The sequence below is a fragment of the Podarcis pityusensis genome (assembly GCF_964106645.2).
Source record: "Podarcis pityusensis genome assembly, chromosome: 6".
NCBI classification, from domain to species: domain Eukaryota; kingdom Metazoa; phylum Chordata; class Lepidosauria; order Squamata; family Lacertidae; genus Podarcis; species Podarcis pityusensis.
Window position 1 is genome coordinate 656,966 of NC_138030.1, and position 26,218 is coordinate 683,183.

At 50.9% G+C, this 26,218-nt stretch overlaps 2 protein-coding genes across 3 annotated transcripts; one reads left to right on the plus strand and one right to left on the minus strand.

The window, feature by feature from the left end:
* The first annotated feature begins 120 nt into the window (after window positions 1-120).
* On the plus strand, window positions 121-8,156 carry ACOT8 (acyl-CoA thioesterase 8). The gene is made up of 6 exons (XM_081011509.1): window positions 121-296; window positions 4,807-4,943; window positions 5,860-6,085; window positions 6,876-7,033; window positions 7,487-7,678; window positions 7,804-8,156. Exons 1-6 carry the CDS (start codon window positions 142-144, stop codon window positions 7,920-7,922), a joined length of 987 nt encoding a protein of 328 aa, XP_080867635.1. The 5' UTR covers window positions 121-141; the 3' UTR covers window positions 7,923-8,156.
* SNX21 (sorting nexin family member 21) lies at window positions 8,062-16,523 on the minus strand. 2 transcript variants are annotated; one of them, XM_081011478.1, is made up of 5 exons: window positions 16,427-16,523; window positions 14,778-14,893; window positions 11,436-11,738; window positions 10,494-10,648; window positions 8,062-9,376 (listed from the first exon to the last, which is right to left on the minus strand). In XM_081011478.1, exons 3-5 carry the CDS (start codon window positions 11,713-11,715, stop codon window positions 8,705-8,707), a joined length of 1,107 nt encoding a protein of 368 aa, XP_080867604.1. In that variant the 5' UTR covers window positions 11,716-11,738; window positions 14,778-14,893; window positions 16,427-16,523; the 3' UTR covers window positions 8,062-8,704. The 2 variants fall into 2 exon arrangements, with proteins under 2 accessions (XP_080867604.1, XP_080867605.1); XM_081011479.1 differs by lacking the exon at window positions 14,778-14,893 and having other exon boundaries at window positions 16,427-16,514.
* Between the last annotated feature and the right edge of the window lie 9,695 nt (window positions 16,524-26,218).

Sequence of the window (26,218 nt, forward strand, 5' to 3'; positions counted from 1 at the left end):
CCGGACGCCGCGTCAGGAAGCGAGTGGGCGGGGCGACCGCCTGCCCCCCCCCCGCAGCCAATGGGAGAGAGCGAGGGCGAGAGCGCTTCCGGGTTCGGCCGCGCGGACTTCCGGCGGCCTCCTGTCAGGTGACGGTTCAAGATGGCGTCGCCTGCGGACCCCGGCCGGCCTGAGGCTCCCGAGCGGAAGGCGAAGGGCGAGGCGGGCGGGGAGGAGGCCTGGCAGGAGGGCGACCTGCGCAGCGTCCTGGTCACCAGCGTCCTCAGCCTGGAGCAGCTGGACTTGGACCTCTTTCGGTCAGCGGGGGCGGAGGAGGGCGGCCGGGGAGGGAGCCACACAGGCCGGGCCCTTCGTCTTGGGGGCTGTGGACCTAGAATCTCGGAATTGTAGGGGTGGAAGGGACCCGCAAAGGTCATCTAGCCCAACCCCCTGTTATGCAGGAATCTCAGCTGAAGCATCTCTGGCGGGGGGCCACCCAACGTCTGTTTCAAAACCAATAATAATAATAATAATAATCAAATCAAATCAAATCAAATTTTATTAAACGGTCACAGACCAGATTAACTCGTACAGCTAGTCAGCGAAGCATAACACCGGAAAAAACAAAGGACAATTTCGATACATAACTGCAATTTAAAATTAGACAGCATAAATAAAATTAAGTATTTGCCTTCGCCTGCATATTGACATTGGAAAGCTCTTGTTTCCTGCGCCTAATAGCGGCTACACAAAATTTGGCCACATTGATCGTAATTTCAGGAACCTTATCTTCTACCAAGGCTCTCATACGTTGGAGTTCTGGTTCATTTTTAAACTTTTGTAGAACTGGGGCAATAAAGGTCAAACGTAGATCCTCGTAGTAACTACAGTGCAGCAATACATGCAGACTTGTTTCCACTTCCGATGAGCCACACGGGCAAACACGTGACTCATATGGTTTGCCCTCATATCTGCCTAGCAGCAGGGCAGAGGGCAGAACGTTAAATCTGGCCAGGGTAAAGGAGTGTCTGTACTTAGGTATTTGTAAATCAGCCAAATAATTTGCGGGTGAGAACCCTCTCCCAAAGTCTCTAATTATGGCATGTTTATCCATTTTGCCCATATGACATTGCAGCTCTATGTCCCTAATGCGTTGGAGCACTTGACTTCTGGCTCTCTCATATCCTGCCGCTATCAAGATCTGCGGGGAGAATCCCAAGCTTCTTATCTTTTCAAACAGGGAAGCTTTCCAGGTGGAATGAAAGGTGTCTAAGAGTGTTAAAGGAGCCAAACCGGCCGGGGAAAAAATAAGTTTTAACCAGTAGTGTATCTTTAGAATCCACAGCCGCGCATTAACGGGTGGTTGTCCAACTTCTAAGCGGACAGCTATATTAGATACACAGGGGGGGATCCCCAATAAACACCGATAGAATTTTGTTTGAAATGCCTCCATAGGCGCAAAATTTTTAAAACTGCAAACCTGGGATCCATAAGTGAGTTGTGGGAGTATTTTTGCAGCAAAAACCTGGGAGGCCGCCGGAACGTATTTACCCCCTTTCCCGTGAAAAAATCTTGTAAGGGCTTTATTAGCCCTTCCTGCGTTGGCAATGGCGTTTTTCATCTGTTGGTGCCACGAGACCCTTTCCTGAAAAGTTATTCCCAGGTATTTGAAAGTTACTACCTGGTCAATAGGTTGACCATTAATTCTCCATTTGTGTTTCCTTCTTTTTTTTGAAAACACCATAATTTTAGATTTGCTGTAATTTACTGATAGTTGTTCCGCTTGACAATAGTCAGCAAGTGATCTCAAAAGCTTCCTCAGGCCAACGCAGGAAAAGGAGAGTAGGACTGCGTCGTCCGCATACAGAAGCACCGGGATGGGAATACCTGCCAGTTTGGGAGGGTGGGCATTTTCTTTCGCCATATTTACTGCTAGAGAGTTGATATAGAAATTAAATAGCGTTGGCGCGAGGACACATCCTTGTTTAACCCCATAGTGCGTTTGAATTTCTTTAGTTAGATGGCCTGACCGATCGCATCTTACCCTCACCCTGGTGTTTTCGTATAGACCACGGATAAGGCGTAATAAGCGTTTATCTATGTTTGTAGCGCCAAGCTTTTCCCAGAGTCTATCCCTTGGTATTAGATCAAACGCCGATTTAAAATCCACGAATGCTGCATATAAAGACCCCCCTTTTCTAGAGTATTTGTCTGCCAGGTGTTGAAGGGTAAGGGCCTGGTCTATAGTTGAACGCTTTGCTCTAAAACCAGCTTGAGCTTCTGATAGAATATGCTCTCTTTCCATCCACTCCACTAATTTATCACATAAATGAGCAGCATACAGTTTGCTAATAATACTTAATAGACTGATTGGTCTATAGTTAGCTGGCTCAGTTCTGTTTCCTTTCTTAAATATTGGAATGATGATGGCTAAACCCCAGTCCTCGGGGATAATAGCCGCTTGATTTATACTAGTGAACAAGGCGGCTAGCACAGGGGCCCACCATTCGACATTTGCCTTAAGAATTTCTGGTGGGATATTGTCAGCACCCGGGGCTTTCCCTGATTTAAGAGCTTGAATAAGGCCAGTAATTTCTTCTGTGGTTACAGGGGGCCATTCCTTACCAAATTCACTTGAAGCAGGAAGCAGAGCTGGGGCCAGTTGATTTGATGAATATAATGAGAGGAAATAGGCCTCCCATGCTCCAGCGGGTATAGAGTATTCGATTTCAATCGGGGAGTCTCTCCAGCTTTTTGCAATTATTTTCCAAAACATGGCAGAATCTTTCCTTTGGGAGGCCTCCACTAGGCACTGCCATTCCTCCCTTTGTGCCTGGAGCTTTTTCTTGCTAATCAAAGCTTTATAACTGCGTTTTGACTCAAACCAGTCTAATGGAAGCGAAGGTAAGTTCGCTGTTCTATAGTTCCTGTACTTATCCAGCAGGAGGCGTTTCATAGCCATGCATTCTTGGTCAAACCAAGGTTTGGATTTATTAAAGTGTAGAGATTGCCGTGGCGTTTTTTTGTTGGTCAGATAAGGTTGTAGCGACGAAATCAGTTCCCGGAACATGTCTAATCTAGCCTCAGGAGTTGGGGAATTAACGAGGTTCTCCTTTCTAGCAAGAAAAATATCTGAGTGAAGTCTTTCCGATATTTCATCACTCAATTTGCTGGACCATTTAATACGTGAGTATCTTAGCTCCATGTTTTCGAAGCATGGGGCTACAAGTTTATCAGAGCAAAATAAATCTTTTCTTACATCCAGTATTAAACAGAGCGGTAGATGGTCGCTGTCAACGTCTGTTTCAAAACCAATAATAATAATAATAATAATAATAATACATTATTTATACCCCGCCCATCTGGCTGGGTTTCCCCAGCCACTCTGGGCGGCTTCCAACAGGAGATTAAAAAGACATTAAAACATCACTCATTAAAAGCTTCCCTAAACAGGGCTGCCTTCAGATGTCTTCTGAAAGTCTGGTAGTTGTTGTTCTCTTTGACATATGGTGGGAGGGTGTTCCACAGGGCAGGAGCCACCACCAAGAAGGCCCTCTGCCTGGTTCCCTGTAACTTGGCTTCTCGCAGTGAGGGAACCGCCAGAAGGCCCTCGGAGCTGGACCTCAGTGTCCGGGCAGAACGATGGAGGTGGAGACGCTCCTTCAGGTATACCGGACCAAGGCCCAACCCCCTGCAATGCAGGAATCTCAGCTGAAACATCCCTGACAGGGGGCCGTCCAACGTCTGTTTCAAAACCTATAATAATAATAATTATTATTTATACCCTGCCCATCAGGCTGGTTTTCCCCAGCCACGCTGGGCGGCTCCCAACCGAATATTAAAAACACAATACAGCATTAAACATAAACAACTTCCCTAAACAGAGCTCTCCAAGGAAGGAGAGTACACAACCTTCCCAAGGGAGATCCTGCCACTGCCAAGCTGTTCTTACTGTCGGAAAGTTTTTCCTGAGGTTTATTCAGAATCTTCTTTCATGCAATTTGAATCAATCGGTTCCTCCCCTGCAGAAAACAAGTTTGCTCCATCTTTCATGGGACAGCCCTTCAGATAGTTGAAGATGGCTATCATATTGAGATCTCAAGGTTTCTTCCCATCTTCCAGCATCAAATGGCACTGAAGCTCTTATGTTTTTGGTTGTTTGATTTTAAAAAAGGCCTCACTTTCAATTTTTGTCTGCAATGAGGATCATAAGACAGCTGCTTATCAGTGCTTCTGTCTGGGGGGGTCTCTGTGAGAACGGGACAGTGAGCTAGATGGGCCTTCTTTTACTTGATCCAGCAGCCAGGCTGTACTTTTATTTCCACAGCATAGGCAACAAAGGCAACAGTGTAATCAAAGTCTTGCTGATGGATTCATATCTGTTTTGCAAACAAATGAAACAAAAATGGCCACCTCACACAAAGCAGCAAAGCCCAAGTATGTCTCTTTGACGGGTGGCAACTTAAGTGGATGGCTTTGCCCTTTGAAAGACAGGCCCTTGGTCTGGAATAACACAAGAAACAAAATGGGCTCTCTTGCTTCCCCGTCTTTTCTGAAAACAAGCCAAGCTTCGTGCTGGGAATTGCTTTTGGGAGAAATTCAAATGTCCTGGACCCTGACCCCAGATAGTTGTGAGAGTGGGCTGCAAGGTTCTGATTTGCAATGCAGAGAACAAGAACTATGCGGGCCTGACTTGACTCCACACTATCCACCCTGGCCCCACAGGCCACCCTATAGTATGCTAAAAGAAACAAAAAACAGGAATCAGGGAAGACAGAAAGGTGCCATCTTTTGGGGAATAACCTCACTTTGTTGTCTTTCTCCTAGTGGGAGGCACTACTGGGTGCCAGTCACACAGCGACTCTTCGGTGGGCAGATAGTGGGCCAGGCCTTGGTGGCAGCTGCAAAGGCTGTGAGTGAGGATGTACAAGTCCATTCGTTGCATTGCTACTTCGTGAGAGCAGGTAATAACAGGTTCTGGGAAAGGAGGGGGTGGGAAGGGTGGAGTTCTTGAGCAGCGCCTTATAAGCAGACCCTGGTAAGCTGCAGAACTGGCAGTAGAAGGTGATGACTCACACAACCACACCCAAAGTGTTGCCAGTGGCCAGGTAAAGATCCAAAGGAAGCTCACAGGCAAGGTGTGATGGACGGAGATGGCCATTTGTGGCTACTGGACCTCCACATCTAATCACCCAAGGGAGGCTGTTTCCGGTCACACAGATTCCACTGCTGGAGTAGATGGACCACTGGCATGATCCAGCAGGCTCGTCTTACGTTCTTACTCTCTCTCTCCTTTCAGTATCCCCCCAAAACCAGTAAATACAATTACTCATTGTAGCTGTGATTCCCATAAATTCCTCAGTGCGGCATCTAAGTACTACCTACTTTTTTTTGCCTTCAGCCTGCTGCTTTTAGTGGATGATGGTTTGTGTGTTGTTGGCCACTGGGGGACGCTCCTGCCTCTCCTTCCAGGCCCAGACAGGCCACATCTTAGCAGCCAGAGTGTCCCAGGAAGCTGCAACAGCAGCTGTAAGGGTGGTGGCATCAGACCCAGTTCATCACCACTTTTGGTCTGACTGGGACTGAAAACAACAGAGGGAGGAAATTCTGCACCTTGTCCCTGCCCACTTCAGAAGCTGCTGCTGCTCCCACCAGCCCAGCCGTGCCCACCCCCGTTTGACTGTCATGCTCCTACTGTTATTCCGGGGCACAGCCCAGAAGCTGCCTGAGCACTGCTCTTGATCTCTGGCATGGGGGGGAAAGGAGATAGAGAAGAAACCAAGAGAGCGAGTGCTTGCTTGCACAGCAGCCATAATGCTCCCATCGCTCTCCCTTTCTGGGGCGGCAAGTGAGCTGACCAAAGGCCCTTCCTGCTTCCAGGGGACCCCACGGTGCCGGTTCTGTACCAGGTGGAGCGCACTCGCACAGGGAAGAGCTTCTCGGTGCGGTCGGTCAAGGCCATCCAGCATGGGAAGCCCATCCTCATTTGCCAGGCCTCCTTCCAGCAGGACCAGCCCAGCCCCGTCAAGCACCAGTTCCACATGCCGGACGTGCCCCTTCCAGAGGAACTGCTGACCCAGGAAGAGCTCATCCAGAAGTACCTGCAGTGAGTGGCGCGGGGTCCCCACCTCTCTTCCAGAAGGCCATCCGCTTGGCCATATACATAAAGAAGCTTCCTGAGGCAGAAGTTACCAGCCTTGCCCTTGGCTCCTGCCTGGCCCAGGGAGCCTCCATGGCTGAAACTGACCCACCCAGCTGTGATGTGGGGAAAGTGTGTCCTCCAGGAGGGCAATGGGTTTTCCTGGAGCAGCTGCACTGAGCTCAACTCTGCGTTTGCTCGCAGTTCGGAACTCTCCTCTGGCTCTGTGCAGCTCCAGCAAACTTGGGTTGGCCAGGCTAGTCTGTGGAACCCCTTCCCACAAGAGGGAATGGTGGCCACCAACTTGGGTGGCCTTGAAAGAGGATCAGGAAGTGAGGGCTCTCAATGGCGACTAGCCAGGATGGAAACTGCAGGAGGGGAGAGGGCTCTGCCTTTAGCCCACGACAGCTTCTACCCAGTGCCATTTTTCTGGTGCCAGAGTTCACCGTGAACACCTCCCTTGTTGTCTTGTAAGAAGGCTCCAGTGAGTTCTGGTGGAAAAAAGCCCTGCTTCTACCAGTGTTTGTTGGTATGCCTGGCTGAGCAAGTGAGAATGAGGCCCAACATTTCAGGAGCCAGACCCTCCCCGTCCCCATTTTCCTCCAGACCCTCCCAGTGGTGTTGGGGCTGCAGCTCCATCCCTGGACATTTCCCAGGCTGCCTGGGACCCGTGGGCAAAGGCTTCCTGCTCGCCTGCAATGGTGCCCCCCTTCTGCCCCCAGCCAGCTCACTGCTCGTGTCTGCTCTTTTTTCAAAGGGACCCAAACCTTCTGGACAGATACAGGCAAGGACTCAACAAGATGCTGGCCCAAGAAGTTCCCATTGAGATTAAGCCAGTGAACCCCCCAGACTTCTTCCACCGGAGACCGCAGGAGCCCAAGCAGCTCTTGTGGGTGAGAGCCAGGGGCCACATAGGTAAGCTCTTAAGCGCCTGCCCACCCCCAATAGCATCCCAGGGATTGGTCTGAGGCCCAGAAAAGTCCTCTAAATCAGGTATCCGTGTGAATCCGCATCCTTTCACTTGAATCAGTATTCAATTTATTTCTTTTATAGAACCTTAAAAAGGAAAAAAAAAACACCCAAACACACATTTTGGGGTAAGGGAGGAGAATTATGGGGTGGGGAGGGATGTGTGGAACACGCAGGCTCCTGCCCTGGAACTCTAGAGCTTTGTCTCTGAAGAGATCGCTGCACAACGCTGAGGCCTAGGAACTTGCTTTGGGAGATCGTTTGGGTCTTTCATGTTTACCTAGTGCTGCGCCACTCGTACAGGGGCACCCAGCACCCCTATGACCCCCTCAGCAGGCTCTCTGCCACCCACCCCCTGCGCCTTGCTCTCTCCTCCAGCCAGCGATGTCTGTTTTGCAGGCGAATGTGACATGAAACTGCATTGCTGTGTGGCCGCCTACATCTCGGACTACGCCTTCCTGCGGACGGCCCTCTTCCCCCACCAGCACCACAGGGTCAGCTTCATGGTCTCCCTGGACCACTCCATGTGGTTCCACGCCCCCTTCAGGGCCGACCACTGGATGCTGTATGAGTGCGAGAGCCCCTGGGCAGGTAGGTGCCAGGCAGGGAGCGTTGGGGGGGGGGGGCTGTGCGGGGAAGAGACGCCCGAGGGCTGTTCTGCATCACAGCAGACAGTCCTCAGCCACCCCCCTCCTCCTCCTCTCTCTGACACGCAGGGGGGTCCCGGGGCCTGGTGCACGGGCGCCTGTGGCGCAGGGACGGCGTCTTGGCTGCCAGCTGCGCCCAGGAAGGCGTCATCCGCGTGAAGGAGCAGCCCTCCGGCAGCAAGCTGTAGCGAGGAAGAGAGCGGTCCTGCTCGGAGGCACGGCCCCCGTGGACTTGGGCAGGCCCTGCAGGCCTCATGCTGGAACGGCAGCAGATGGAAGCCAGCTGGTCTGGGCGGCTTTTGCACAGAGACCCACAAACAGAAGCACTGACAAGCATCCTTTTTATTGGGTGAAGGGAGTTACAAGACTGGCCCTTGGCTTTCCCTGTCGCTAATAAAGGGGCAGCAGCCCCTCCCTCCAAGGCTCTGGTCTTCTGAGGCTGCAAGGGGAGGGAGGGAGGGACCTGGTTTCCACCCAATTTCCCTTTGACGCCCTGCCCCATTGCAAGAGGCAGAAGCAGGCAGCCCCTCTTTCCTGGAAACCACTCTAAAAACTTCCCTTTTTCAGCCTGGGGGCTGGAACCTCAGCTCCCCTCTCCCCAGTAGGCTGGAACCCCAACTAGCAGCAACAGCACCACCCACCTCTGGAGACCCCCAGGCTTCCACTTGGGGGGAGGAGCTGTGCCCCTCTGCCTACCGTAACAGCTATTAGTGTCAGACAAACCCGGCAGGCGGATGCTGCTATCCCTTTCCTCCTAGAGGCATTCAAGCATTACAAAGAAGTCCCTTTCAGAAGCCAGGGAGGCATCTAATTCCTCTACGGAGCCCCAAATAAACAGCCCCAGCGGCTGTTCCTCGCAGGGGCACAGTGGTCCTCGGGAGGGACGAGTTCACTGTGCCCTAAAACAACGGTCTGGTTTCTGCCTGGGCTGCTCCCCTCCCAGGATCCAAAGTGAAGCCAGCCGGCCTCCTCAGGGCAGGGGCTGTTTGATGAGCAGTTCCTTCAGGGTGGGCGGGTGCATCTCTGCTCCGCCGGCCTCCTGCAGTCGCTGTAGCCGGGCCTCTGCCTGGCGCTTGTCCCTGCTCAGCACCCAGGAGAGGCGGATGTGGGCCTGCAGGAAGGGGGCCAGCAGCGGGTGACTGTCCTGCGCCTCCAGGAGACACAGGGCCCGTTCGCAGGCCGCGTGTGCCTCACTGGCCTGGCCCAGCTCCTGGTGGCAGACGGCCAGCCCGGCCAGTGTCAGCAGGAAGTGGCCCGAGCGGCAGGCGCCCAGCCTCTCCTGCAGCTGGTGGGCGTTGGCCCAGGTGGCCAGGGCCTCCGGGTACCTCCCAGAGCACGTCAGGCTCTGCGCCGCCTGCAGGTCGCGCAGGAAGAAGAACTCCAGGTAGTCGGCCGAGCGCCGGATCTCCGGCAGCGAGTGCAGGTGGGACAGGAACTGCTCGAAGGCGCGGCTGCGCTTGGCGATGGTCTCGGCCGTGAAGTTGCGCCGCAGCCGCTTCCGGGGGAAGGAGACGCCCGCCATGTCGCCGCAGAAGCGCCGGCGCAGGTGTCGGTTCAGCCGCTCGAAGTCAGAGTAGCGGCGGGAGATGCAGGCGGGCGCTTTGTCGAACTGCCCTGCGCGGATCAGGTAGACGGTGTAGAGCTGTGGGGTGGGACAGGGAGGGGGCAGCGGTGAGAGGGGCTGCCCAGAAAGGGACAGAATCCAGTAACCCCCACCCCGCCCCGCAGCAAGACAAACAGGGAGGCATGCCCCTCTCCCTGGCTTCCCGCTGCGTGAGCCTACCTCCCCCCTTCCGCGGACAGATCCCCAAGCAGCAAGGAAAGGGCTGGGAAAGCCAGGCAGGTGAAACAGTAGCAGCCATGGGGAAGTTACCTGAGGCTCTTCTGCCCAAACCGTGGCAGCACAAGGAAAAAGAGAAAATAATCAGGGTCAGGCACCCTACAAGACACCCCCCACCCTCCCAATAAGGCATGGCGGGTACGAGAAGAGGCAACTCCAGTCTTCCTTTGAATAATAATAATAATAATAATAATAATAATAATATTTATACCCTGCCTACCTGGCTGAGTTTTCCCAGACACTCTGGGTGGCTCCCAACAGAATATTAAAAACACAATAAAACATCAAACATTAAAAACCTCCCTAAACAAGGCTGCCTTCAGATGTCTTCTAAAAGTCAGATACAGTCATAACTCAGGATTAATACGCTTCAGCTTAAATATTTTTGGTGTGCGCTCCGCGGCGACCTGGAAGTTACAGAGCGCGTTACTTCTGGGTTTCGCTGCTCGCCCACGCACAGATGCTCAAAATGACGTCATGCACGGAAGTGGCGAAACGTGACCCATGCATCTTACGCTCACTTCAGGATGCGAACGGGGCTCCGGAATGGATCCCATTCGCATCCAGAGGTACCACTGTAGTTGTTTATTTCCTTGACATCTGGTGGGAGGGCGTCCCACAGGGCGGGTACCATCACCGAGAAGGCAGAGGAGGGTGGGGCAGGCAAAGTCTGACCGCCCCCTTTTTTCTCCAGGTCGTAGAGTTGGAACTTCCTCAGGGACAGGGGGGACCCCAAGGAACACCTGTCCATGGGCGTTTGGCTGACTTAAGGCCAGGAGAGGCAGCTTCTCTCTACAATATCCCTCCCTCTAGATGCTGGGTCCTTCTTCTGTCTTGTTTTTGCTGCCCCTCCAATCCCAGGTACTTTACAGGCTGGGGGGGGGGGTTCCTTCCTTTGCCCCCACCCCATCTCACTCACCACGTACTTGGAGTTCCGCTCGCTGACCACGTTGGCGCTGGTGACCTCGAACAGGAGGCGCTGGGGCACGAAGCTGCCCCGCGATTTCCTCCAGAGCTCCTGCAGCTGCCGGGTGAGCAGGTTGCTGCCCCTGCGCTCTGTCGGGGGGCTGTGCTCTGCAGCAAGGGTGGGGGGCAGAAAAGGAAGAAAGCAGATGTCAAGCTTGGGGGGGGGGTCCCTGCTTCCTGGTCGGCAAGAGCTCAAGCTGAAGATTTGGTGACTCCTGTTTCTGGCATGGAGAAGAGCTGGGACCAAACACAGAAGAAGAACCTGCAGGATCAGGCCGTCGTCTTCTCCCAGTGGCCAACCAGATGCCCATTATAGGAAACCCACAGGCAGGATCTGAGCACAAGAGCCACACTCTCCACTCATGGGATTCAGAAGCAATTCTTTCTCCTCCCTGAATTTGTCTAATCCACTTTTAAAGCCACCCGAGTTCTAGTGTTCTGAGAGAGGAAGGCAAAGACTTCTCTATCCGATTTCCCTGTGGAAGCATCACTTCCACAAACTTCCGTCATGTGACCTCTTGCTCGCCTTCTCTCTAAAAAGCCCCTTCATAGGGGAGTCCCTCCATCCCCTGGATCCTCTTGGCTGCCCTTCTCTGAACCTTTTCCAACTCTACAACATCCTTTTGGGGGCAAGGCGACCAGACCCTGCCAGTGGGCTAGTTGCTTCTAAAGGTGCTGAGCCACGGCTGGCATCACGGGACGGGCGCTGCCCCCTTCCCCCTCAACACACTTGTGAGGAATGATAATAATGGAGAGGGCCCCTTGGCTCCTTCCCGTTTTGGGTGCAGGCAGTTCCCTTAACTGCAAGCCCCTGCCCAATGTGTTCTCCTATGCACCTACCCACTGACTATGTGCCCGCAAACCACCCTCCCTGCCGCCGGCTCCAGGGCCCTACCAGCGTCCTCCGTGTCTTCGCCCAGCAGGTCTGGCTCTGGGGGCTGCCCTTGCCCAGCCACGCCAATGTCCTCGTCGTCCTCTTCCTCTCCTTCCTCCTCCTCATCATTGCTGGTGAAGCTCAGCGTCCCGCTGAGCCGCGTGGAGAGGCCCTCCGTGTCGTCCTCCAGCTCGGAGCTTTCCGGGAACTCTTCGGCTTCCGAGCTGCAGCCTGCCAGGCCATCCCGCTCGCCCTCGCCGGTCAGGGCATGCCGCAGGCGGTGCAGGATGCGGGAGGCCATGGAGATGTCGGGGGGGGGGAGCCCTGCAGGGAAGAAGAGGCAGTTAGGTCACTCTCAGCAGGCCTCCCACCTACACCATGGGGCAGGGGTTTCCCAGGTGGAGCCTAGTTTCTCTGCTTCCCTCTTTAGCACTTCCTTATATATACTATTGGCTTCTCAACACACACAGAAAAGTGAAAATGTAACAAAAAGAAAACAGAGATTTAAACCCATAAAGCGTCACACCCCAGAAGGACAAAGTACAAAGACCCAGCACAGCTTCAAAGGGGGGGTAGTAAAAGTATTGACTCGTACAAAGATTCCCTTCGCAAATAATAAAGATTCATGAAAATAAAAGTATTCTCTGCCTGCGACTTCCATCATTATTGGGTATGAAGGTTCTACATAGTCCTAAATGAGCCAGACATATGTATGTACTGATGGCACTGGGCTGCCACATGCTGCAATATCTCTGTAAGAAGTAAGACCATGCCATACATTTTACAAATGGTGATCCAAACTCTGCCTTTTAGATACTCAAGAAGGGCAGTTTGCCAAACTCTTGAATACCAGCAAGTCAAACTATTAAGATTAAAGGTCTTCCCAGCCTGCTGTTAAGAGATGCGAAGTAAGTCCTTTTTGAATCCTGTTCTGTTTCCACATGCAGGCTCCAAAGCGCCAGGTGGAAAGATGGGAGTAATAGTTTGTTTAGTTATCCAAGAAAACTTGGCAAACACCTCTTTCCAAAATTCAGCCACGTTTGAGCAGCCCCACCACATGTGCTTCTAGGTACCAACTACACGGCTGCCCCTCCAACACGGTGAAGATGTACCTAGATGCACAAAGAGTGAAATTGTGGAGTAAGGCAGCAGCCGTGGACGAACTTCAGAGACAGGGCTCCAGGTTGGACTGACAAAGACCTGTATGGAGTCTTGGCCCACAGGCCATTCTGTGGCACTTCTTTTGTGACCCACCTCCGTCCTCTTGCTCTCTGGGCCTGGAGGCTGCTGTGGTGGCCAGCAGCTAAGGAAGGAACCCTAACAGATTCCTCAAGCTGCCCCCACAAAGCGTAAGAGGCACCCCTTATGCAGAAAAAGACAGCGCAAAATCTCATAATAAACATATTGAGTATAAACACTTGCTAAGGGAAGACTGAAGCTGCTTTTGTCTTGGGACAAAATTTAGTTCAATTGATTCAACAAAACTAATGAACTTGATCCAGGGAGATCAGCTTTTCAAAGTCTGACAGAGATTAAGAATCTTAGATTCCACACTGAGTAACGACTTCACTGTTCAGTAAATTCTTAATGTGGTGGGTGGCCTTGATGACGGGATCGCAGGTTCCCAGTGTTTGGTTTCAAGTCTCTTAGCAGGCAGGCATCTTAAATCGCCACCTCCAGTGCCTGCTGTCTCGCCTCTTGGCACCCTTAGGTAACCCCCCAGCCCCCCAGCGGGCAGTATTGTCCACTTTGGGAGCCGGAGACCTATAGGAAACGGCTGAGTGAGTCATCTGGAGGTTTGCTGGGCTGCGGTGTCACTTGTCAGCCTGTGACAAGCAGGGTCCACTTGTTTCTGCTGTTAAGCCAGGGAGGTGATAGAAGTTCAGAACAAGAAGTTTCTGGAGCTGTTTGGGGATGGATTTGGGTGGGGAAACCCACTGATGTGGGTGCACTGATCTGGATGGAGTTGTGCAACCTGTCTTACATGGGAGTTGCATATGGGGGGGGGGTTAAATGGTTTGGGGATGGTCCTGGATTTGGTACTCTCAAGGCAGGAATCAGTGGCCAGGGATGCTTTTTAGAAGCTTCTGGAGAAAACAGGACTCTCTGTGATACCTGCTCTGTCTGCCTCCAGGCTGGGTGACTCTAAGACAGGGCTAGACAGACTTCCGGCATGTGGGATCTGCTCCGTGGTTTTGCTGGAACTCCACAATCCACCAAGCAGAGCCAGCTGCAAAAAGGTCTCTCGGGGAATGGATCCCGTTAGCTACTGTTCTCCATAAACCATGCACTGGAATTATCTGTGCAGAGAATTGCTTATCTTGTACCTGATCAGGGATTTGCAAAATTCTCAAGACAAGGCAGCCAATTGGCACCCATATTATATGGGAAAGAAACATGGGGTGAAAAGTGAATAGCCCTCATATAGTTTTTACTTGCTATGCTTATATTATTAGAAGTCAGTTAATCCCTCAAAGGTCCACAAGCAGATCCTGATTTACCTTGTGCCCACTCCGGACACTACAATGCCCCCTCTGCCTTGGAAGACAGTTTGGAAACACCAACATCACAGATTCATCAGATCTCAGAATTGCAGAGCTGGAAGGGACCCCCAAGGGTCATCTAGTCCAGTGTGGGAATATGGCAGCGAGAGTGCTTGTTGGGGCCTCGCGCCACATCAATTCTCTACAGTTACATGGGCTGCCTCCTTCGTTTTGGGACCCAATTTAAAGCTCAAATTTTGGCTTCTAAAGCCCTAAACTCTCTTAGGACGAGGCTCCTGTGGCCCTGCAGATGTTCTTTGGGCTCCCGCTCCCATCAAGCCCAGCCAACATCTGGAGGGCTGCAGCTTGCCCTGTCCCACCCTGTGCCCCCTACAAGACTGCCTGGGCTTTTGCATTCGGCCAAGGAGGCCTGCCTGTAGGATAAAGAAAGCTGCCAGGTGTGAGGGTCAGGGTCTGGGGTGTGTGTGTGTGTGGCAGCAGCTGCCCCGCACTTAATGGTGCTCTTGCGCAACCCTCCCCGCCGGCCTTGTTTTGGAAGTTTTTGACAAGACTATGCAAACCATTTTCATTTCAGTCTGCTCTGCATTAACTGCTGCTTTATTAATAATGGCTGTTCATTGTGCTCCATTTTAAGGGGGTGTGACATGGTCTTAACTGGACAATAGCTTAATTTTTAATATTTTGTGACCCTTGTGTTTCTCATGGTGCCTTGTGCACTATTTTGGAGGGGCAACTGTGCCCTAAAAAGTGGTTTCGAAAGCCCATAATAATTAGAGCCAATGCAGTGTGCCAGTTAGAGTGTTAGACTAGGACTTGGAAGAGCCCTGGGCTCAAAGCCCAATACAGCCATGAAGCTCACCTTGGGGGCCAGTCGCTGCCTCCCAGCCGGACCTGCCTCACCGGGTTGTTGCAGGGATTCAACAGGGAAGAGGGGAGGACCGTGCACCCCCCCCCCCGAGCTCCTTGGAGATATAACTGCAACGCAACAAAATGAAACAAGATGATGAATCTTTGGTTTGTGGGGCTTTTCTTTATATATATATATATATATATATATATATATATATATATATATATATATCTACACACACACACATATATATATATGTATAATCTCATTATAGTTTCTGTTTGACAATTTAAAATACTCATTTTTAGGATATCCATGACTTCTTCTCTTTCCATGTACAGGTAGGTAGCCGTGTTGGTCTGCCGTAGTCGAAACAAAATAAAAAAAATTCTTCCAGTAGCACCTTAGAGACCAACTAAGTTTGTTATTGGTGTGAGCTTTCGTGTGCATGCAAAGTGTATCTGAAGAAGTGTGCATGCACACGAAAGCTCATACCAATAACAAACTTAGTTGGTCTCTAAGGAGCTACTGGAAGGAATTTTTTTATTTTGTTTCTCTTTCCATGGTTCATTTTACATATCATAAATCCCTGCGTTTTTACAAAAACTAAAGCATTCAGTATGATTGCATCCATCAAAACTTATTTACACTGTTTAATTTCTCTTAAGGCTGCTAACACAGTTGCGGGTTTTTTCTGCCCTTTGTTTTGAAAGCCAGAGAGGGGTCTCTCTGCAGAGGGTACTGGATATAGAAGGAAGGGAGAGAAGAGGCAGCAGCTGGATGCCAGAGCTAGCCTGAGGCATCCTACCTGGCACAGGAGAATGCCCGCCCCATGCACACCCAGCGAGGAAGAGCAAAACAAGGCTGGCACTCAGCACCCTCCCATCCCCAGAGGTTTCGTGGTTCTTGTCCCAAGGGAGCAGCGGGAAGCTGAGCACCCACAGGGGCAACCTGGGGCCTCGACGTGATGCCAAGGTGCCTCAGCCCCAGGGCACCCACAGGTGAGGCAGGGCACGCCCGGCTCTTCCAGCTCATCATCATCATTTTATCTGCATGCTGCCTTTCCATGGTTAAAACAACGCTCAAGGCGGCTGACAAGATTTACATAATTGCCAACGTAACAAATGTCATAAACAGTAAATAAAACACATGAAAGCCCAGCCCATCTTGCTCTGGGGCGGCAGGTGCCAGGGCGGGCCTTGCCCTCCCCCCCCCCCCAGGTACAAGGGAGCAGGAGGGTGGGTGGGGGGCGCAAGCTACCCCCCGCCCCACTTTCTTTGGCAGGTATTGCCAAAGGCGCAGGGGCGCAGCCCTGCCCTGGAAACCCTCCACCCCAGAAAGCGCGTAGGATCAGTCGGCAGGGGGCACTCTGCACATGCTCCGGGGCCCCTTTCGCGCAGCCCCACCCATCGCAGGCCCGGGCCGCGGCCCCGTCCGGGAAAAAGGTCCGGGGGCTCGGCGGGCGAGGACCCCGGAGGGCGCGCGCGGCGAAGAAGATTGCGCGCAAAGGGATGCGCGCTCTGCACATGCCCGGAGGAAGCGCGCTTGCAGCTCGCCCTGCCGAGGATTCAGCCCGGCTGGGGGGGGGCAGGCTGGGGGACCCCCGCCCGGTCCCCCCAGGCTCTTGGCGAGCGGGCAGTTCCCCGGGCGCCGCTCACCTGGAGGCAAAGGCGGCTGGGGGCGCCGGCGTCTCCGTCCTCCTCCTCCTCCTCCTGCGATGGCCGCTCGGGCTGCGGCGGCTCCTCCTCCTCCTCCTCCTCCAGCCGCCGCCTCCCGGCTCTCCGTGGCCGGCCTCTCCCTCGGCTCCCCCCGCGCGCCGGGAAGGAAGCGCCGCCCCCGCCGCCCGCGCCCGGGAGCCGGAGAGGCGTGCGCCCCGGCGGGCTCCCTTTCCCGATGCGCCCCTTGGAGACGGCGCGGCGACGGGGCGAAGAAATCACAGACGCGCCCTGAGATTTGGGGAGGGCGCAGCGCAAAGGCAACAAAGGAATTCCGTGGCACGGAGCCGCAGGGCTGGAAGCGCGGGCGACGATTCCCCGGGTGCCCCCAGCACCCACCAAAATCCCCACCAAGGGGCCGGGCACCCACAAGAATTCAGTTCCAGGGCCGTGCGCGCCGCCTGGCACCCAAGACCCCGGGGCCAAGCGGGGCTCGAGATGCGTTTGCTCACCTTCCGTGACTTACCTGCCTTTTCTCCCCAAGATCAGTCTCTCTCTCGTGACGCCTGGAAAATAGAAGCAGAAGCTTCCTTATGGCAGGAGGGCAGGAAGCTGGGGAGCCGGACCGTCGTCCACAAAAACCTACGCAGCAATAAATGGGTTTTTCGAAGTGCCCTAAACCTTGCATTGTTTTTCTCTAAATTTATTTATCTTATTGCATTTATATGTCATCTCCAAGGAGCTCCAGGAGGGTCTCCCCCTCCTCGATGAATCCTCACCTACCCTGTGAAGTAGGTTAGGCTGAAAGGGAGGGACTGGCCCAAGGTCACCCCTGATGAGCTATTATTATTATTATTATTAATATTATTATTATTATTATTTAGTATTTATACCCTGTTCATCCGGCTGGGTTTCCCCAGCCACTCTGGGCGGCTTCCAGCAAAATAATTAAATACAATTATTCATCAAATATTAAAAGCTTCATGGAGGCTTTTAATATTTGGAGGCTCAAACCCTGGTCTCCCAGGTCTTAGTCTGACGCTCTAACCACTACACCACGCTGCCTCACCACACTTCAACAGGTAACCTGCCAGACAGGAGATAAACAAGGCGCTCAGATTTCTGTTGTAGACCGCCTTTTCTGTGATGTAGGTATGATGTATCTGGGGGTGGTCTTGGACTCCAGGGCGGGCAATTTAAAATGTCTATATAAGGCCTTGCGTGCCATTGTTCTGGTTTCCTCCTCTTTTCCTGCGTGTGAGGGGAGCACCCTGTTGCAACAGATCAATAAAGATCAGGCTTATGAGCTGCTTTACTTCTCAATATTCTCTGTTCTTTTCTCCTACTGATGGAGAACCTGCAAAGGACTCTATAAGGGCTCTTGTGTCCCCCAGAAGGGAATAAGGGCAGGTTTCCATTTATTACAGCATCTGGAATAACATAGATGAAGAGTTGGCTGCTGTGAGACCAGAGGGCTGGCCAGAAGGGGGTTTGGCCTGATCCAGTAGGCTCTTACACTCGTCAGTGACAATGATCTGACTCGCCTCGTACAGCTTCCTTTGTGAATGCTGAGGTTCACTGTTGGTTAAACAACCTTGTCCCTGGGTGGCCTCCTCCTGCCTCCACCCTCCCTGTCAGGTGTCACTCAGCTGGTTCCTCCTTCCCTCCTTAACTTCTGCCTCCTTTTTGGGTGCACTTAGGACGGCTGTGGAAAGGCCAGAAACGCCTAGAGAGAATATTTGGCCAATAGGGGTTCAGTGGACACATGCAAATCAGCGCATGTTAAGAGGTTTTCGGGTGCCCTTCAAGAAACATCTGCCTGAAGATGAGCCTCTGGAGGGGGCGCAGACTTAGAGGACCCCCACAAAGGCCACCTTGCCAAGGGCTCCTCAAACCTGGAGTTGGCCCTGTGGAAAATGGTCTCCATTTTTAAAAAGTTTTTTTTAATTAACAATTTCAACATATCAAAATATCAAAACATATTATATTCATTATTTTCTCCCCTTTTTCTTTCCCACCTCCCTATCAAGTCCCCCGCCAGACTTCCCTTAGCTCCTTTCTCTGATTTCTCATCACATATTGTTCCCTGCATACTGTAAAAATGTATAAATCCTTATATTATCTATCTAATATATTAACAATCAATAAATTTGTGCATGTTTATTCAAAACCTGCCAAGGAGTCCAATTCATTTTGTTGTCCTTTTAGGTAATTTGCAAAAAGCTCCCTTTCTTCCTTAAAGCCACAGTTGTCCTTGTCCCGCAGTTTGTATGTCAGTTTAGCCAGTTCTGCATAGTTCATCAATTTCTCTTGCCACTGTTCTTTTGTTGAGATTTCCTTGTTCTTCCATCCTAGTGCTATCAAGACTCCATTTCCCATAAAGACCTGCCCTCTGCCCCAAATCTTTCTGTGCTGAATAAGGGGATGGAGTGGCTTCTCTCTGCAGTAAGTTTGCCATGTTGGGACTTTTTCGTTTAGGGAAAGGGTGAGCCAGAGACCGCATGATAGAAGTTTTATATTCCTGCTGTGGACAGAGAGAAGTTTTCCTCCCTCTCTCCTAACACGGGAACTGAGGGGCGCCCAATGAATGTCGGGAGATTCAGGACAGGGAAAAGCAATGACTTCTTCGTGCAGCACAGAGCTAAACTGGGGGATTTGCTTCCACAAGGAAGTCATCAGGGTGTAATAAACAAAAATCTGCCCTTATTCCCTTCTGGGGGACACAAGAGCCCTTATAGAGTCCTTTGCAGGTTCTCCATCGGTCGGAGAAAAGAACAGAGGCCAACCAGAGAATACTGAGAAGCAAAGCAGCTAGTAAGCCTGATCTTTATTGAACTGTTGCAACAGGGTGCTCCCCTCACACGCAGGAGAAGGAGGAGGACCCAGAACCCAGGTGTGTCCGCCCTTATATAGACATTTTAAATTGCCCACCCTGGAGTCCAAGACCACCCCCAGAAACATCATACCTACATCACAGAAAGGGCGTCTACAACAGAAATCTGAGTGCATTGTTTACCTCCTGTCTGGCAGGTTACCTGTTAATGCTCACTTGATTGGATACCCTGGGGAGCCTGGCCAGTCTTTTGTAATGATGAATACTTAGTTCCTGAGTCAGGTCACAGGCTCACCCTCTTCATACACAGACATACCCTTAAGACAGGATTTGTGAAGGAAAAGACAATGGGGAGGCTTTTCCATTTTCCTTTGACCTTGCAGAGAAAACATTTGGTCAGTTTGGGAGTCAAGATGGTTTCAGGGCGGTTTTCCTGTGCTGCTTCAGACATGTGGTTTATATATTTATGTACGTGTTTGCTTGATACATTTACGAACATTTGTTAAGACCTTATTTATTTATTTATTTCAAGGGCCACCAACTTGGATGGCTTTGAAAGAGGATCAGGCAAATTCGTGGAGGGGGAGAGGGCTCCGGAGGGCTCCTGGCCAGGGTGGCTCTGCTGTGCCTCCGCAGTTGGTGAGCTGGAAACGGGAGGAAGGGAGAGGGATTTTGTGCTCGATTCCTGTTTGCAGGTTTCCCAGAACTGGCATCCAGTTGGCCACCGTGAGAAGAGGATGCAGCCAGGAGCTTCTAACATTCTTACATAAATCTGTAAAACTCCTCATACTGGAGAGACATCATAGAATCGTAGCGTTGGAAGGGACCCCCAAAGGTCATCTAGGCCAACCCCCTGCAATGCAGGAATCTCAGCTGAAGCATCCCTGACAGATGCCCATCCAACCTCTGCTTAAAAACCTCCAAGGAAGGAAGGAGGGGTGTTTCCAGCTCCCCTCACCCGCTGCCCTTAGAAGCCTTGCAAATTGCTGCAGGAGAGGGGCTGTGAGTGACAGCATGGCAGGGGCTGTCTCCAGACCAAGGGGAAACTGTCAAGCTCCCTTGCTATTTTTGTTACCGGATGCTGAATGTTGTTTATGCAATCTTCTTACATTTATAGTTCTGTCGTATTGTTTCCCACCATGTTATTATACTTGCTATTGAGTTGTTTTGATATGTCATTAGGAAATTCTTTTTGCACTGTTTGGTGTTGAAAGGCATTTCGGTTTTCTTTGCTGCATGCTTCTTTGAGCATTATTTTTTTGCGAGTGGAAAAGTAGCAAAGGAATGAAATAAGCATTACCGCATTTTTCCGTGTATAACACGCCCCCGCGTATAAGATGCCCCCTATTTTTTGGGACTCAAACTTAAGAAAACGCACTGCACTCTCCATCTATAAGACGACCCCTTATTTTAAACTTCCAAAGTTTAGGAAAAAATATAGTCTTATGCACGGAAAAATACGGTCTATGCTTGACTGCACTTTGACAAGAACATCTCGCCCGCGTTTGGGAAGAACTCTGAGCTGTGTGCAAGTTCCAGTTATGGAAACATAATGTTCCCTGCACAGTCTGACCTGATTTCCCTGGTGCACAAGACAAGAGCCCTTCTGAGAGGCCAAGGACCCACCTTCTTCATCAAACTCGCTTGACTGCCTGATTTCCTTTGGCGTTTGTGGCTGGGCCAGCCTGGCTTGTTCAAAACACACCTGCAGCCAAGGAGGTCAGGGGGTGTGGCCCAAATTCCAGGCAAGAGGAAGATTCCTTCCTTCCTGTGGAAAAGAAGCGGTGGGGAGAAGATTGGGGCGTGAGCAATGCACAGTAAGAGAGCTGGGGGTTAACTCCCTGTGGAAGATTCCTGTCCTCCTGCGGAGAACTCCTTTAAAAGAAGAAGAACTGCACCACCCCATAGGTCATTTACGATATGATACGATAATCTTTATTGTCATTTGTCCCATACAGAACAACGAAATTGAAAAATCTACACAAGACATTCAAAACCCAACCAGCCTGCTATTTCAGCTATCCCAACCTGGTTAGCCCCCTAAAAACTCTGTAAAGGGACCCCTGACCATTAGGTCCAGTCATGGCTAACTCTGGGGTTGCGACGCTCATCTTGGTTTATTGGCCAAGGGAGCTGGCGTACAGTTTCCAGGTCATGTGTCCAGCATGACTAAGCTGCTTCTGGCGAACCAGGGCAGCACATGGAAACGGCGTTTACCTTCCCGCCGGAGCGGTACCTATTTATCTACTTGCACTTTAATGTGCTTTCGAACTGCTAGGTGGGCAGGAGCTGGGACCGAGCAACGGGAGCTCACCACATCGAGGTGAATTGAACCGCCGACCTTCTGATCGGCAAGTCCTAGGCTCTGTGGTTTAACCCACTGCGCCACCCGCGTCCCTTCCTGTTTTCCTTAGCGAGCACAAATTTTGGGACATTCATTTGCCCATTAGTTTCACACTGAGCAGGGCTGATGTAATTCCAGTGAACATGACCCGATTGTATACATCTGTGAAGGGAAATGAAATCGTCATAATATTGCAAGGGTTAAAAAGGTAAAGGGACCCCTGACCATTAGGTCCAGTCGTGGCCGACTCTGGGGTTGCGGCGCTCATCTCACTTTATTGGCCGAGGGAGCCGGCGTACAGCTTCCGGGTCATGTGGCCAGCATGACTAAGCCACTTCTGGTGAACCAGAGCAGCGCACGGAAATGCCGTTTACCTTCCCGCTGGAGCGGTACCTATTTATCTACTTGAACTTTGATGTGCTTTCGAACTGCTAGGTTGGCAGGAGCAGGGACCGAGCAAAGGGAGCTTGCCCCGTCGCGGGGATTCAAACTGCTGACCTTCTGATTGGCAAGTCCTAGGCTCTGTGGTTTAACCCACAGCGCCACCCGTGTCCCTTAAAAAACAAACAAACACAAAACAACTCTGATACCCCATTTTTAAGTACAATATACTCCCATAGAGACTCCTTACACTGCGTATTTCTTTTCCAGGAGGAGCCATTGGAGAGCACTTTTTGGGTTACTATTATTTGTTATTATTTATTAGATTTGCATACCGCCCTTCATGGGCATAGCCAAGGGGGGCAGGGGGGCAGCTGCCCCCCCAATCAAGTAAAACAATATAAATGCTTCACTAACTGACTGATCACATTGGTTCTGCCCCCCCCAACTAAAGTCCTGCCCCCCTGAACAAAAATCCTGGCTACGCCCATTCCGCCCTTTATCCAAAGATCCCAGGGCGGTTCACAACAGAAAAAAATATTTAAAAATGAGAACACAAAATACATAATAAAACAAAAAAACAAAACAATGAGCCCCCCCCCACAAACACATTTTAAAGGCCATGACATGTTAGTCAGCCAGATACAGTGCTGCCCCGCAAGACGAATGCCTCGTAAGACGAAAAACTTGCTAGACGAAAGAGTTTTCCGTTTTTTGAGTTGTTCCGCAAGATGAATTTCCCTATGGGCTTGCTTTGCAAGACGAAACGTCTTGTGAGTTCTTGCGAGTTTGTTTCCTTTTTCTTAAAGCCGCTAAGCCGCTAAGAGCCGCTAAGCCGCTAATAGCCGTGCTTTGCAAGACGAAAAAACCGCAAGACGAAGAGACTCGCGGAACGGATTAATTTCGTCTTGCGAGGCACCACTGTACCTAGTTGATGGAGAAGTCGAGCCGAGTGTCATCTGCATATTGCTGGCAACCCTGAATAACCCTGAATTGATGCTTTAGTGAAATAAATGGGTGTTACTTTCCCCCAACCTAGCAGTTCGAAAGCACCTCAAAGTGCAAGTAGATAAATAGGTACCGCTCCGGCGGGAAGGTAAACGGCGTTTCCGTGCGCTGCTCTGGTTCGCCAGAAGCGGCTTAGTCATGCTGGCCACATGACCTGGAAGCTGTACGCCGGCTCCCTCGGCCAGTAAAGCAAGATGAGCGCCGCAACCCCAGAGTCGGCCACGACTGGACCTAATGGTCAGGGGTCCCTTTACCTTTATTTGCCCCCTAGCTGTGTGTGTTCTTCCTTGGCCTTGAGGCTTTGGCAGTTGGGTCTCCCTGTAGGTTGTGGAGGTAAAGGTGGTGGTGGGAAAACCAGATTGCTGAAGCAAGACTGTCCTTGTGAACCCAAGGAATGCCTTCTCTGGGGCAAGGGGCTGCATCCCTGTCCTTGCCAGAGGGCCCTTCGTATCAGCCTGAGTCTGTCGGATGCTCAAACCAAGCATTCGTGTGCAGCTGTCCCTGTCCGGAGGGAGTCATCAACCAAGGAGCTGCTTCTAGGGACTGGGCTGCAGTCCTGAGCACCCTGACAATTCTGGCATTGTAGGGGAGGATATTAACAGACAGGATTATAAATTGTTTTTATATGCAACAACAGCAGCAAGAAGATTATTGGCACAAAAATGGAACCAAGAAGACTTCCGTCAAGAACCTCTGAAGATTTTCCGTTCTTTATCACTTGTTCTGCATTTCTTAATTTCTCCATTACTTTTAATTGTCCTTAACTAATAATTCTTTTCAAAGTCTTTCTCGCAATATTTCACAAAGTCCTCCTTACAGAACTTCTTGCACTCCTTCTAGCGTAATCTGTTTATCACAATTGCTTTTCAAATAGTTCAAATATTTACTCCAGTCCTCTAAGAATCTCTGATCCCGCGGGTTTCAAATCCTTCCTGTTAATTTATCTAATTCTGCATAGCCCATTAATTTCATTTGCCATTCTTCTTTTGTCGGCGATTCTTCTTGCTTCCATTTTTTTAGCACCCTGACTATTCTGGGAGCGCCACCTTCCTTCTGCACAAAGCTCCTTTCCGTTTTGCTTTTGCTTTTAGTCATGTTACTTCTGCGAAATTCTGCAGGAAATTGCTCTTATGCAGTAGAGGACGCTGGAAAATGAAATAGTGACTTGGTTCTGGGAACCTAATAGTAAGAAGACGAGGTTTTAGATTGGATAGCAAGTGTGGCGCCTGCTCTGCCTGTGACTTTGGGCCTTTGGGGCCAGAAGTAGTTCTGCGCCTGCTTTTGTCTCTGATGCAGCTTTGCTGAGATGTCACTGGCCTCCAGGGAGGCTGAGGCCAGCGGGTTGGATCCTGTTTCACTGTGGACACAGACCTCTTTGCATGGGTTTGCAGGATGAGGCCTGGGTTAGCCCTGACGTGGATGCGCCCAAGCTTTCATGTTTAGCCAGCTTCCATTGGAGTTCTTTTATATCTGGCCTCTGTTTCTTCTGTTTGCATGGGTGTGTTTTTAAGCGTTTTATTTCCTGTTCGTGGCACTGGTTTTTAGTGCTGAGCCCGTGTTGTAAGTCACTTTGAGACCTGCAAACTGAGTGAGAGTATCCTTGGAATGCAGTTACAACCCCCAGAAGAGCCCTGCGGGGCCCAGCACAGACTCCTCTTTTTAAAAAAAAAATCTAATTATTCAACAAAAGGTTTCCACCTCTTCTCTAATTTTCAGAGTTAAGTTTGCCAATTCCAGCCTCTTCTTTCAAATGGTGACCAACCAGACGCCTCCAGGAAGCCCACAAAGGAGGCCTTTTTCCTGTTTCTCTGCAGCGACTGGCATGTAGAGATACACTGCGGCTGGGCATGGAGGTTCCATCAACCCCCATTCCTTGGGGAATCCGAGGCTGGGGATTTGCAAGCGTGGCGCCTGCTTCTGGGAGCGCCTTCACCTTCATAAGCAGATGTTGCAGAGGCACCTGGAATCCACAGAAAACTCATCCCTGTGGCCAGGATGCTTCTTCGAACCCACCAGCTGCCAAGTGGTGACGGCTGCAGGCTCAGTTCCATGGGTGCAAAAGGGAGACCATTGCAAGCCCCTACAGGGCGGACATCTCTTTTTTAAAAAATATTTTTATTAAACAATTTCAACATAACAAATTATCAAACCATATTATCACATACGTTATTTCCCCCCTTTTCCCCTCAGCTCCTCTCTCTGATTTCTCTGCACACATTATTCTCTGCATGTTATAAAGTTATACATATCCTTACCTTATCTATCATGTAATCAACCAATAAATTTGTGAATGTTTATTCAAAACCTGCCAAGGAGTCCATTTCATTTTGTTGTGTTTTTTTAGATAATTTGTAAAAAGTTCCCATTCTTCCTTAAAGTCACAGTTGTCCTTGTCCCGCAGTTTGTATGTCAATTTAGCCAACTCTGCATAGCTCATCAATTTTTCTTGCCACTGTTCTTTCGTTGGGATTTCCCCATTCTTCCATCCTTGTGCTATCAAGACTTGGGTTGCGGACACGATCCGTGCAGGATGCACATTCGCAACCCGCAGCGTTCGCAACCCACAGCTGCGCGTCTGCGCCCGCGCGGATTGCGATTCAGCACTTCCGCGTATGTGCAAAGCACAATTTAGCACAACCACCGAAACCCGGAAGTAACCCGTTCCGGTACTTCCGGGTTTCAGCATCCGTAACCTGAAAAAACGCAACCTGAAGCATCTATAACCCGAGGTATGACTGTATAGGTTAAGCTAAGGAAGAAGAGTTCGCCTCCTCCCAGCCCCCAATGCCACTGTGTCTGGGAGGACCCAAGAGTTATTTGATAGTGGAACAGACTCCCTCAGTAGCTGGTGGGCTCTCCTGAGTCGAATCACAGAACTGTAGAGCTGGAAGGGACCCGAGGGTCATCTAGTCCAACCCCCTGTGATTCAGGAACCAAGCCTTCACTTGAGGCTTTTAAGCAGAGGTGGATGGCCATCCATCAGGGATTCTTTAGCAGTGACCCCTGCATTGCAGAGGGTTGGGCTGGATGATCCTTGGAGTGTAGTGTTCCCAAAGCAAGGAAGGATTGGACTCTGATTAATACAATACACACGAGGCTTCACCAGCAAGACGGGAGGAGTGCGTATAATAATTCCTCTCCACCCCTCGGCCAAGGTCGTTTTATTCACGAAAGAACTTTTTACACAGTGTTCATAAGAACCAATCAGATTTCCTCTAAGCATTTCAAA

Coding starts and splice junctions, on each gene's coding strand:
- ACOT8 (XM_081011509.1), top strand. CDS start 142: ATGGCGTCGCCTGCGGACCCCGGCCGGCCTGAGGCTCCCGAGCGGAAG. Junction 6,086..6,875: donor CTCATCCAGAAGTACCTGCA/GTGAGTGGCGCG, acceptor CTTTTTTCAAAG/GGACCCAAACCTTCTGGACA. Junction 7,034..7,486: donor GAGAGCCAGGGGCCACATAG/GTAAGCTCTTAA, acceptor TCTGTTTTGCAG/GCGAATGTGACATGAAACTG.
- SNX21 (XM_081011478.1), bottom strand. CDS start 11,715: ATGGCCTCCCGCATCCTGCACCGCCTGCGGCATGCCCTGACCGGCGAG. Junction 10,649..11,435: donor CGAAGACACGGAGGACGCTG/GTAGGGCCCTGG, acceptor CCCTTGCTGCAG/AGCACAGCCCCCCGACAGAG. Junction 9,377..10,493: donor AGCGGAACTCCAAGTACGTG/GTGAGTGAGATG, acceptor CCCACCCCACAG/CTCTACACCGTCTACCTGAT.